This window comes from Peromyscus leucopus, chromosome 6 (assembly GCF_004664715.2).
Source record: "Peromyscus leucopus breed LL Stock chromosome 6, UCI_PerLeu_2.1, whole genome shotgun sequence".
Lineage (NCBI taxonomy): Eukaryota > Metazoa > Chordata > Mammalia > Rodentia > Cricetidae > Peromyscus > Peromyscus leucopus.
Genome location: NC_051068.1, coordinates 117,747,610 through 117,760,431, shown reverse-complemented (window position 1 = coordinate 117,760,431; position 12,822 = coordinate 117,747,610). Strand labels below are relative to the sequence as shown.

General features: G+C 44.7%; 2 protein-coding genes across 7 annotated transcripts in view; both read left to right on the top strand.

Annotated features, from left to right (window-relative positions):
- Positions 1-11,895, top strand: part of Samd13 (sterile alpha motif domain containing 13) — a 38,479-nt gene extending 26,584 nt beyond the window's left edge. For all 5 annotated transcript variants that reach the window (XM_028876866.2, XM_028876865.2, XM_037207193.1 and 2 more), the window contains one exon: positions 11,642-11,895. In XM_028876866.2, the coding sequence (XP_028732699.1) occupies positions 11,642-11,785 (144 nt within the window). In that variant the 3' untranslated portion in view covers positions 11,786-11,895. The remainder of the gene's footprint in view (positions 1-11,641) is intronic.
- Positions 6,212-12,822, top strand: LOC114698265 (dnaJ homolog subfamily B member 3-like). 2 transcript variants are annotated; one of them, XM_037207192.1, is made up of 3 exons: positions 6,212-6,911; positions 6,942-7,527; positions 11,642-12,822. In XM_037207192.1, the coding sequence occupies exons 1-3, from the start codon at positions 6,677-6,679 to the stop codon at positions 11,667-11,669; spliced, it is 849 nt and encodes a 282-aa protein (XP_037063087.1). In that variant the 5' UTR covers positions 6,212-6,676; the 3' UTR covers positions 11,670-12,822. The 2 variants fall into 2 exon arrangements, with proteins under 2 accessions (XP_037063087.1, XP_037063086.1); XM_037207191.1 differs by having other exon boundaries at positions 6,216-7,527.

The window sequence follows — 12,822 nt, the reverse complement described above, 5'->3', positions numbered from 1 at the left end:
CCCCACCATCATGAATGTGTCTAAGCCACTGCCTACCCCGCCATCATGAATGTGTCTAAGCACTGCTAAGCCTCATGACCAAAGAGTGTCTAAGCACTGCCACCCCACCATCATGAATGTGTCTAAGCCACTGCCCATCATGAATGTGTCTAAGGCCACTGCCCACCCGCCATCAATGATGTGTCTAAGCACTGCCTACCCACCATCATGAGCCTAAGCCACTGCTACCCCACTATCATGAGTGTGTCTAAGCCACTGCCTACCCCACCATCATGACCAAGAGTGTCTAAGCCACTGCCTACCCCACCATCATGAATGTGTCTAAGCCACTGCCTACCCCACCATCATGAATGTGTCTAAGCCACTGCCTACCCCACCATCATGAATGTGTCTAAGCCACTGCCTACCCCACCATCATGACCAAGTGTGTCTAAGCCACTGCCTACCCCACCATCATGAATGTGTCTAAGCCACTGCCTACCCCACCATCATGAAGTGTGTCTAAGCCACTGCCTACCCCACCATCATGAGTGTGTCTAAGCCACTGCCCACCCCACCATCATGACCAAGTTCATGATGGGTTCAGGTTGCATTGCTGACTTCCTTGTGACTAGGAATGTTATTCTCCCTGGGGTCAGCTTGTGACTTCTGTCATTAGACTGCTGCTCCTCAACATCTGAGGACTTAAACTGAACTCATTAACATGGACCCACAAGGAGATCCACTGGTTAGTGAAAGTGGGAGAGAAGGCATGGATGACCAAATGCCAGTACCACCTCTCCTACAGACAAAGTGCCTATTTTCCCTAGTATCTTAATAACTGGCCTGAGTGGGGGTCCTGATCTCTGGGTTATTTTCTCCTAATTTCTTCATGCTCACTGGGTGATCCTGGGACTCAGATTCTGCACAGTTGATATTGAGTTCAACAGCAGAGCATTGCCTAAGCGCCTACTTTGAGTCCCAGGTGCCATCTTGAAACAGTTCCTCCTGAAGTAGGTTTCCAATGGCATAGAACAAGATGCAAAGACACTTTGGGCTTAGTGATTTTTTTTTTGTTGTTGGTTTTTTCGAGACAGGGTTTCTCTGTGTAGCTTTGCACCTTTCCTGGAGCTCACTTGGTAGCCCAGGCTGGCCTCAAACTCACAGAGATCCGCCTGGCTCTGCCTCCCGAGTGCTGGGATTAAAGGCATGCGCCACCAACGCCCGGCTGTGATTTTTTTTTTAGTGATTAGAAAAATAACTGATGTTTACCCACCCATGGACATGGGTTGCCTGGTTTTTAGGATCAAAGTATGTCAAGAATTTTACTTTCCTAAGAGCTTTTGAGAGACTATTTTGACTAATCTCAGCAAAAATACCTCCACCTACCTCAGAACATTGTGAAGGGTTCACTTCGTCAGACTCTGAAGGCTACATAAGCAACACTTTCTGGTTTCAGCAATGTCATCTGTCTTGACAGTGGCATTGTCTGTGTCACTCAAACTGGATCTGATCACAGGTCACAAAGGTAGTCCTTCCAAGTGTTCTTTGGTTACTTCACTTCTCTGTCTCGATCTTTCTGACTCTCGTGTACTCAGAGAATGTAAGGAGACAGCTGACACTCAGTCACTGTCGTGTGGTTCAGACCATGCAGAGTTCCCGTTTGTATGAGTGAGTGAGTGACATCAGTAATTTTATTTCTGGAACACTATGGATCTCTGAGATCACTTTCCGCCTCAGAATATCATGACAAAATAACATGCAACTCAAAGTGGCCAATGAACTTTCTTCCATTACCTTTCCCTTAGCCACAAAAAAAAAAAAAACAGCCTCTTACTTGAAATACCCATCTGGTTAAGTTATAATTTAAACCTGAAGAGTGGACTTTCTCTTCAGATGGTTCATTGCTGCTAACGTTGATCAACTTTTTGAAGAAGCCATCTTAATGAAGAACAGATTTGTGTTGCTGCATGTTGTCAGATACACTACCCACCTCAGAAGGGAGTTGCTAAGTGGGAGGCCCATCATAACCACAAGGGGCTCAGTGTCCAAAGTCATGTGACTGCAGTACCTCTAGATTCATGGTGCCCACTAGACCAGGGACAAGCCCAGCTTCTGTGGAGCTTCAAGTGTCTCCAGCTCTGGAGCTCTGCTTTGACATATGTCAGAGAATTATGAGTACAAAATTGTTCAAGTGCAAAATGAGTCTCTCTAGCTTCATGACAAATTCAGCTCTGAGTTAGGCCAATTCAAACCTCACACCTTAGAAAAAAGCTTGATTTACCCTAGCATTTTGTAGTACCAGCACTGAAAATATTCAAGGTACTCTGATGCTTGATATTTCTTAACAGTTGGGTGAACACTGAAACACTTAAAATATTCTATAGTATAATAAATTTATAGGGGATATGGCAACTCCCTTCAGTTCATGGAAGATTTTTTTTTAATTTTTTTGGTTTTTTAAGACAGGGTTTCTCTATGTAGCTATGGCTGTCCTGGAATTCACTCTGTAAAGCAGGCTGGCCTTGAACTCACAGAGATCCACCTGCTTCTGCCTACCTGAGTGCTGAGATTAAAGGAGTGCGCCACCACTACCCAGCCATAAAAGATTTTTTTTTTAAGTTACAATGAAAGCAAAAGAGTAATGTTAACAGAAAGTAGCCAAAGGGAATTAATTAAAGGCAAAACTAGTAATGAAAAATATTTAAAATATGTTTATTTACGCAGAATAAGCTAAAGCACCCAAGTCAGCTGTTAAGAATAAAATAACAAAGAAAACATCTGTGAAACAGAGAGAGAGCCAGGCATGGAGCATCAACTTACTTGTTTAGTGACAACACCCATTAAAATAAAGACAAAAGTACTAAGGCAATAGTAACAACAAACATTACTTTAATAAAGCCACTTAAAACCATCACAGTCAGGAGAACCTTCTGAAGGAAGTCCAGAATATTCCACACAGAGGAAGGGCCAAACACAAGTCATGAAACATTTGTTGTCTTGGCAACTCCAAGAAACTTGTATTGGGGGTGTTGAGCAGATTGGCAGGAGATGGGGCTGAAAAGCAAGGGATGAATGGAAAAAAGATTGACTCACCTAGCAAAGAGAGGTACTGGGGATCCACTGAGGGGCATAAATCCAACATCTGAGGGACAGATGAGTATGATAGCTGGGATTGGTGCCTATCCCCAGTTCTTATATTTGAACACTTGGCCATAAGCTAGTGGCACTGTTTGGGAAGTTGTGAAACCTTTGGGAAACATTAGGGAGTCAGTTCTCTCCACCCACCTTTACTTGGATTCTAGGTCACCAAGGTTTGGGGGACAGTGCCTTGACCTGCTGAGCCATCTCACTAACCTATAAGATAAATTTTAATACAATAAAAATTTCTAATGTAATCTTAACCATGATATATGATGGCTCAGTTGGTTAATAAAATTTTGAATAATTTATTTTAATAATATGAGGAAATGATCAAGATAGGAAACTGCATTGGAGACATGGGTGATGATTAATTTTATGTGTTAACTTGACCAAACTAAGGGATGTCCAGATAGGTGGAACATCACTATGGTTTTGTGTATCTACAAGAGTGTTCATGGAGGAGATTAAAGTTTAAATCAGTACATTAAAGAAGTATAATCTCACCAGTGTGAGTGGGCATCATCTAAGCCAAGGATGACGCCAGCAGAACACTAAGGTAGAGTATCCTAGTTAACATTACATAGTCTGGGGTCAGCTGAAAAATGAATCTCAATGGAGTAATTGTCTTTATCAGGTTGGTCTGTGGACATGTCTCTGAGGGGCTGTCTTGAGCCATAATTGTTTAGGAGGGCCCCGCCCATGTGGGCAGTATCATTCTCTGCACAGATAGTCCTGGACTGTCCAAGGAAATAGGTGAGCTGAGCCTGTAAGCAAGTCCCCAAGCAGCCTTCCTCCATGGTTTCTGCTTCAAGTTATACTGCTTGGATTTTGGCTTCGACTTCTTCAGTGACGGACCCTGACCTGGAAGTGTAAGCCACATACACTTTCCTGTCATAAGTTGCTTTTAGTCAGAACATTTTTATCACAGACGCAGAAAGGAAACCAGAATGTGGAGGAAGAATGAGTTTGCCTGTGTGGCCTGAGGTTATCAGTCTTCTGCCATCTTAGTTCTTAGTTCTCAGACCTTCAGATGCCGACCAGGACTTGCAACATCAACCACCCCCCACCTCAACCATTTTCAGTTCTCCAGACTTTTGAATTAACACCACAGATTTCCTTGGAGTCCCAGTTATAGTTTAGACCTACCTTATCAACCCGCATTGACTCTTTTCATTGGAGGATCCAATACACTCTGACTTTGGGAGACATTTAGGAACTTCCTGACGGTTTCCCTTTTTGTTTGTTTCGTTCAACTAAACAGGAAGAAAGTTTCTGGGGTTTAATCGGAAACTAGAGAAGGCCGGTAATGCTAAGAATGACCACCAAGGAGAATGGAAAGGAGAGGATCCCAAATCAATTCTGTCTCTACATTGTACCGACCTAGCTGAGGTTGTGCAGTGTGTCATCTTCATGGTTTTATTCTGTTATGTCAGCAGCACTGGGTCTAGGGGCTATGGATGCAGAATTGCTGGCTCCCCCTGGCTCCCCCTGGCTTGGGTGCTTGTGGCCTGGGCACAGGAGGGCTATTAGTCTCCGAGGGCTGCTTTAGAGGGTTAATGAAAGAATGGCCCGCACATCAGCCAAGGGCGTTACAGAGGAGGTTGTGAAAGGGACTAAGAACAGTGCAGAACACGGAGTTGAAATGAGAGGGTGATTTGGAAGAGTGCAGAGGGAGAGAGAGCAGTTGGATTTAGTGCTTCAGAGGTCGGTCTTGTCTAGCTGATGGCATTTCAGGAATCAGTTCTAAAGGTAGCCGATTACTATCACAAATAGGTGAAAACATGGCAGATGGTGAAAACAGCAACAGTCTGATGTGGTTGATGGAGATGATTTGCATCAATATATTTCAAAAGTCCAGGGGATAGAACCTCTGTCATTCTTGGTGGCTGTCAGTGGAAGGAGGAAGAGGGGGAGTGGGAAGCATGTGGTTTCATGGTCTGCCTGAAAGAGGTTCACATCTCAGTGGCCATAAGTCAGTCGCACGCCATGCCAAATTACAAAGAAGTCTGGGAAATGTGAAGTTGTGTGTCTTGTGAAATGGGCAGTGGGATGCTTAATGTCCATTGTCAACTTGACAGAGCCTAGAATGACCTGGGAGATAAGTCTCAGGGTGTGCCTGTCAGAGGTGATCTTGTTTGCTTAGGTTGACTGAGGTGGGAAGAGCATGAAGCAAGGAGAGAGCATCAGCATGTAGTCCCTGCCGTCTTCTTCCTGACCATGGGTGCCATGTGATCACCCACTTCAAGTTCTGCTGTCTCAACTCACCCACCATGGTGGACTAGACCTTGAACAGTAGGCCAGAATAAAGTCACTTTTATGAGGGCATTTTGCCACAGCAACAAGAAAGGAATCAAGACAGGTAGTGAATCCCTTACTTCACGGGAGCCCCGGTGCTGTTTATTCTAAATAGTATTTGTGGTTCTGATACTGCTACTCAGTTTAGTTTTTAAATACAGAGATAAAGTTCCAAAAGGTTCACATTAACAGATCAGCTGAAGTACATACTGAATGAGGAGTCAAACTTCTGATTCTGTTCCCTCCGTGTGTCCATTAAAAACCCTGCTTAAATTTGCCTCTGACCCAGTTTCCTTTCTTGATGAATTTTCTTTTTTCTTTAATCAGAAATGTATATATAATTTCAAAAATTAAGACAACCCCCAGCCTATCACCCCCATTATGCTAATGGAAATATTAAATAACAAAGGGCAAGGGCTGAAAACCTGTCTCAGCAGTTGAGTACTGCCTGCTCTTCCAGAGGACCCAGGTTCAATTCCAGAACCCACATTTTGGCTCACAACTCTGTACTCTGGTTCCAAGTGATCTGATACCCTCTTTTGGCCTCTGCAGACACTGCATGCAAGTGGTGTGCAGACATATATGCCAGCAAAATACCCATACACATTCCAGGCCAGCCAGCAAAATACCCATACACATTCCAGGCCAGCCAGCAAAATACCCATACACATTCCAGGCCAGCGAAACCCTATCTCTGAAAAACCAAAAATAAATAAAATAATAAAGTCACAGTGACACCCAGTAGGGCACTAAAAGCGTTGGCCCCCACAGTGACCCAAAGTGGATGTTGCATCTGCTGACTTGTGGCTATTACAAACAAGGCAAATAATTTTTAAGCTACACAAATGGTTTCTCTCAGTTAACAAGACACGGTGTTCTTATTTACTGTGTATGTGTTTATCTTTGAGTAAGATAAGATCTCTCCAGTTTGTGTAACATCTGTCTCAGATGTCCCCCCACTATGAAAACAAGGCAGACACAGCATCAGCTGAGACTCTGGGGGTCACTGGCTTGAGGTGATGACCTCATAGTCACTCCTGCACAATGAGCAGCAAAGGCCTCTAGAGCATGGGCATGGTGGCCTGGGAAGGACCCACACACTAAAGAGGAATTTCTCCACCAGAAGAGGCTTCACTCCAAGAACCATGTGATGACATTCAAAGCTGTAAACTTGAATGATTGACATCTTCCTTTCTGAAGTTATATGGAAATTTGTCAAAATCTCAACCCTTGGTGGGGCAAGGCTGTTTGAAGAAACATGGTGAATTATTACAAAGTACTAGGGGTGCCTCAGAATGCCTCCTCCTCTGATATCAAGAAGGCTTTCCACCAGTTGGCTCTGCAAATACACCCAGACAAGAATCCAGGAGACAAGGAAGCAGCAGAGGAGAGATTCAAACAAGTATCAGAAGCCTATCATGTCTTATCTGATGCCAAGAAGCGAAAGGACTATGACAGGTCCAGATGGAGCCGAACCAGAGGAGAAATCAGAGGTGATGGCCATACCAGAGGAGAAATCAGAGGTGATAGCCATACCAGAGGAGAAATCAGAGGTGATGGCCATACCAGAGGAGAAATCAGAGGTGATGGCCATACCAGAGGAGAAATCAGAGGTGATGGCCATACCAGAGGAGAAATCAGAGGTGATGGCCATACCAGCGAAGACATCAGGGGTGATGGCCGTACCAAAGTGGAACTCAGAGGTGATGCCAGAGACAAAACCCATTTGGAGGAAGAACTGTGCTTTCGGAGGCCACGCTGCACCTTCCAGAAGGTCACTGAAGATGAAGACCTCTTTTCAGGAGACTGTTGGCTCACTGGTCCCATGGCTCAGTCCAGAAGAGCCTCTCCCCCCTTCTTTAGTGTCACCCCCATCATGGACACAGGATTTTCTACTTTCATGTCCCTAGGATCAAAATTGAGTCCTTGTGCCTCTGAGACACATGTACCATATGTAAGCCATGGAATGGGAAAGTTCAGACTGGTCACCACTTGTAGCTGGATAGTGAATGGTAAGAGAGTTGTCACAAAGAAAGTTGTAGAGAACATGAGAGGACCAATGAAAATAGAGAATGAACGCCTGTTGCATCGGAATCCTTCACGTGATTGGTAAGGAACTGCCATTTTATTCTTCACCAGGAGTTGCAAATGCAATATGTGTGTCTTGATGCCCATCAAAGACGGTTGGGATCTGAGGGTTGAGTGGCAGAGACAGAGGCCGGCCTAGCCCAAAGCTCTCCTCGCTGTGGAGGGGAGTCATGGGCCAGATGTTTGTACAGAAGACCAGTGAGGAGCAGCGCTGACCTTCCAGCCTGTGCTCTCACTCGGGTTGGGGGACAGACACAGCACATGAAAGGCAGAATCCCAGTGCCCTTCCACGGATGTCCCCCCTGCTGCTTACCACCCAGTGCTGCCTCCTTGGTGACTCTTCCTTTTCTTTCCCTAGCCCGTTTTTCTATGTCTCTTTCTCTATTCCCATCTCACCTCTCTCCACATGCATTTCCTATGGTTCATATCATGATCAAGTCTAATTCAATGGGTTATCTACACATAGATTAATGCTGACAGAGAGAGTGAAAGGTCCATGGGTTAAGGAGATATGTGTATGTATGTGTGTGTGTATGTATATGTATATATGTATGTGTGTATGTATGTATGTATGTATGTATGTATTGGCTGCTCAGTAGATATCTTGAATTGTTATCTCTGAATTCTCCTGCAAGCAGTCTAGTAGCTGCCTCCCCATCTTACAGATGAGGAAATGAGGCTTGAAGAAATAAGAGTAACATGCCGCAGCCCTACCCAATCCTCAGTGATGTAGTAGCTACTCTGTCCCCTTGATTTATAAATCTGGAGCCTTGCTATTGGAAATTCAGACCTACCCTCTGCACACCTTGCATGAGTGTATCAGAACTTGCTAGAATTTCCTAAGTAGACAAATGTTTTAGCAGTCTGGCACAACAGGGATTTGGAGTTTGCTTATATATGAAGACAGGAACACTGTAGCACAGTGAAGCTAGAAAATGCTTGTCCATTAACACAGAAATCCAAGGGAGTGGATTATATCTTTGTTCTCGCTTTAATTGTGATGTATTTACAAATCTCGGGTGTTTGTTTGTTCTGCTGAGCCAGAGTCTGTTGGTTGCATTTCACCCCTCCAATCTATATTAATAAACTGCTGGGATCCGGGTGAGTTCCTCCTTAGAAAAGCTACTGATGAAGTCTACAGTTTCCAGTCAATGCTAGTTAGCAAAAATTGGGTTTCATTTGCAATTATAATCTATTATGGAAGTTAAATAACAAATTATTAGCTCTTTTAATCAAGGGACTTTCCCATGAGTGAGATTTTGATGAGGCAAATGTTTTATGCAGTTCTTGAAAATTTTAATCTTGGTGAATTTTCTCCCCTAGTGGGAATACACTTACATCCTTCTGGCAAGATGCAGGAAGGAAGCAAAGGGTAGACTTGGACTCAGAAGGAGCTGGTTTCTTTTCGTGCCCACCATTTGCTAAGGGGAGGAGAAACATCCCACTGTTTGGAACAGGGTGTGTATTTAGCTCAGTGCAGCCGGGGGGTCTAAGGTTGCTAACATGTGCACTATTCAGAAAAGGGCATGTGTGCCTAGTACCCACAGATAGGGGTGTCTTGCTACCAAATGCATTAGAAGAGGGATGTGGACATGGCTCAACCGAATAGAATCCCTGGTTGCTAAATGATTGCCTGTGCTTGCCTGCCCCCTAGGTTGTGGTAATAGGATTCAGATTGCTGCCTGCCTGGCCATATGCTCACAGCCGCCTAGTACTGCCTTCTGCCCTCCTAGGTCTGAGCTGCTAGAGTCAGGTTAAAGGGGAAAGCTGTGTGTGTAGATGACAGAACATTTCAACACTTGCACAGTGAGTGTCTCCAGAGGGATCCTTCTGCCCACTGCTCTGAGGTGAACGGCAGTGTGCCTGAGGGACAAAGGGAAATCATCAAATGGGAACATAAAACATGATTTCCCATTTTGTCTCAAGTCAAATCCAAATCTCAGCATTTTCACAGACACACTTGGCAGCAATGCTGAGCTGCAGAGGGCTGTTTGGCCAGCGCTGATTTCTTCTTTCCATAATTCACTTTCAGTTAGTAAAGGCAGTTTGCTTGTGCAGAAATGCAAACAGGATCTGAACGCAGAGGTGCCTGTTTGGGGCATAGAGGGTCATGTCTGAGCAGACACTGCTAAGGGAACATGGAGCGGGCAGGGCTCGGCTCCTTAGGCTTCCCAAGTCTGAGTTCATCTCACCCAGAGCGGAGGCTGAGCCCTGAGGCCACCAAATCTTAGAATGCTGTGGTCACAGAGTGCCCTCTGCTCTGCTCCTGGGGATTCTTTGGGGACAACAACTCCTCTCAAGCAAGTTCACCTCAAAATGGTTAACAGGCAACTCAGACTCTTACAGTATAATTGATTGTCAGTCTTGATCACTAAGTGATCAGGAGAGGGGAGAGAGAGGGAGGGAGAGAAGGAGGCGGGGAGATTAAGCTATAAGCTTTAGTACTGGTCACTTCCCATGTTTGTGAGTAATTTCCAACTGCCCTTGAAGCAGCTGCTTGTTTGTGTCTGGTGGTTGTCTCTCCCGAATCAGCATGAGATGTTTTAGTAGCCGAAAAATGTTTCCCGAAATCAGAAACACTGTGAGGCAGCCAGAAGCAATTCCTTGTTCTGCTGTTTCATGATGGGTGGCTGACAAGTAAAATGAGCTGCTGTGGAGAGCAGTGGAAGTGAGCCTGACAAGGAGGTGTGTCACTTGTAGCTCACGGAGTGCATGCAGGAAGGCCTTGTGGAATCGTTGGAAGCCCGCGTTCCTCCATCTCCCGGGGGAGACAGGAGCAAGGGCGCAGAGTGGGAAATTCTCTAGCCCCCTTGACCTGGTGCCGTTTCTCTGCACTCTCAGAGTTCAACATATTTTCTCCACAGCCTGGCAAGGTCCGTGAGAGTGGGGAGCAATGGCTTCCCTGGGGCATGGAGTAAACAGGGCCACAGTTTTATGTGGTCACTGAAATGTCCCCTTGTCTCATCAGCCGAGGTTGGTCCAGGAGTGTTCAGGCAAAATTATGAACAGAACTCTTCAGCACAGCTGACCCAAGTCTCCTCAAGTTTGGGCTCTGCCTTAAGAGACATACAATTTCTTCCATAAACAATAACAAAAGCATGGTCACAGCCAGCGTTCTCGGAGTTTGCTTTCCATAAATTCCAAGTACCCTCTCCGTTCTGACCATTTTCCTCTCTTTTGTTAGAAGCCCATTTTGATTTCCCCCCTTGTAGTCTCCAGAGTACCCACAGACCCAAGGGATAGGCTCTCAAGTGCAAGGGGACAGGGGTTGGCAGCTGGCAGGGTCCTAACCTTCACAGCCTTGTTCTTGATCTGTTGAGAGGAAGCGCGGTAGGGAGCAGCGGTGTGTTAAGCCGGTGGTTTTCAGGTTGAGGGAGGACAAGAGGGGAGTCTCTTTCAAAGGGGGAGCCATGCTTACTGTTGCCCACTACTGTAATTAGCAAGATTTCCAGAAAGCTTTGAGTCTACTCAGTTAGGCCATCTAGATAACAAACATTTAATTGTGGTATTGAGCAGAGGGTTTTGGGGTAGCGTGCCGGTCCCCATGCTGATGCCCTTAAAGCCCTGGTTTCCTTCGGAGGGGAGATGAGGAGACAGAAGGAAAGGAGACAAAGGCTGTGGACAGACAAGCTTTCAAATCCCATGCCTCTCTTCTCTAATTCTTTTTGTGCCAAGCCAGTAAACTTCTTGCTCAATCCTTGCTTTACCTATAAATTAAGGATGGTAATCTCTGCCTGTTGTAATTTATAGACTGGTTTGGGAACTTAAGCATATAGAGAATTCTAGCAAATTTTAATCTGTTTCATGGGCGGAACATGTCCTTATCCCTTTTAGAAGGAACTTCTCTGATCTCCGAGGTAGATACATACTATTTTAAACTTGCCCGTGGGTTTCTTAAGATTTGTGATAGGATCTTGAAAACAAGATCAGCTATAGATTGTGTTTAATCTCAACACAGAAGATGCTTTGAAATAGAAGATGGAAGATACAATGAAGATTCTTTGACACCATTACAGTAGTGTTTAGCTGGAGAGGAGTGTTGTAACTCCTGTCCGTCTTCACCCTTCCCTTGATGTTCATTACCAAGAGGTGCTGTGCTTGCTCACACACTGGTTTTCCTCTCTTTCCATTCTAGGAAATTGATGGAAAATCCCTGCTCTTGATGACGAGAAATGACGTGCTGACAGGGCTGCAGTTGAAACTGGGGCCTGCTCTGAAAATCTATGAGTATCATGTAAAACCTCTTCAGACCAAGCATTTAAAGAACAGCTCTTCCTAGTAAAGTGAAATCGAGGTCTCAGTCCTCAGAACAGGATTCACAGTGATGTAATTTAGTTTCGTGTTGTGAGACTTCACAAACAGAATACAGACATGTGTATACGTAAAGAATTTCAATCCAACAAAGTGTTATCCTACTGGATAGTCTAGGCAATCCGTTGGCTGGCCTGACTCAGCCTGGAGGAGCAAAGACAGAATGGACAAGCGATGGTTGTCCTTGTCACACCAATTTGTCATTGACTCTTAGGTACCCCTCTCCTCAGGGACTTTGAAATCACAGGATTTTCTTTGTTTCAGCATAGATTGTTTTCCATCAACTCCTTAAAAGGGAGGATGGATGTGGAATGAGTGGTCTGGGTTATAGACGTAGAAATGAGTACAAACAGAACTCTGTGGGGAGGGAGATGAGTGAGGGAGTGCTGTCTCCCATAAATTGCTCTGCTCCTAGATGTACGCTCCATGGATGGAATTGCCAACACCTTTTTTTCTAGAGGGTTCTCCACTTGACCTTGTTAAGGTTTCACAGGGATGTGCTGTGCTGTGTGTGAATCAAACATGCACCAGGCTCCCTTCAGGAGCGGAACTCTCTCTGAGAAGAGAAGCTTGCTTTGCACTGGAGACATCCTTGTAATCAACTCACTGTCACAGGGGAAAGAATATTTCCTGCTTATGTTGGTTCCTTGTTGCTGAGAAAGCATTTAGGGGCTTTGGGGGTTTTGTTTGTTTGTTTTTGTTTTTTACTTTATGGTTTGTATTTATAATTCTTTCTGAAGCAATTTGTCAAGAGTTAATAGATCCCAAAGCTTTGTTAATAGCACAGAATATTTTTATATATGCATATATATCCCTCCATGATTCTGTAATATTTTTTTAATTGTCCTCTGCTGTGTTTGGTCCCTGGTTTGAGTACTTGTCTTTCAGAATTTGAAAAAGTGGACTTGCTACATCTCTGTTCAAAGAGACATTTACTGAGCGATGCTTGTCCATGCCTTGGTGAGTTGGTGCTTTGTGATTGCAATAAAACACTGTTTCAGTTCA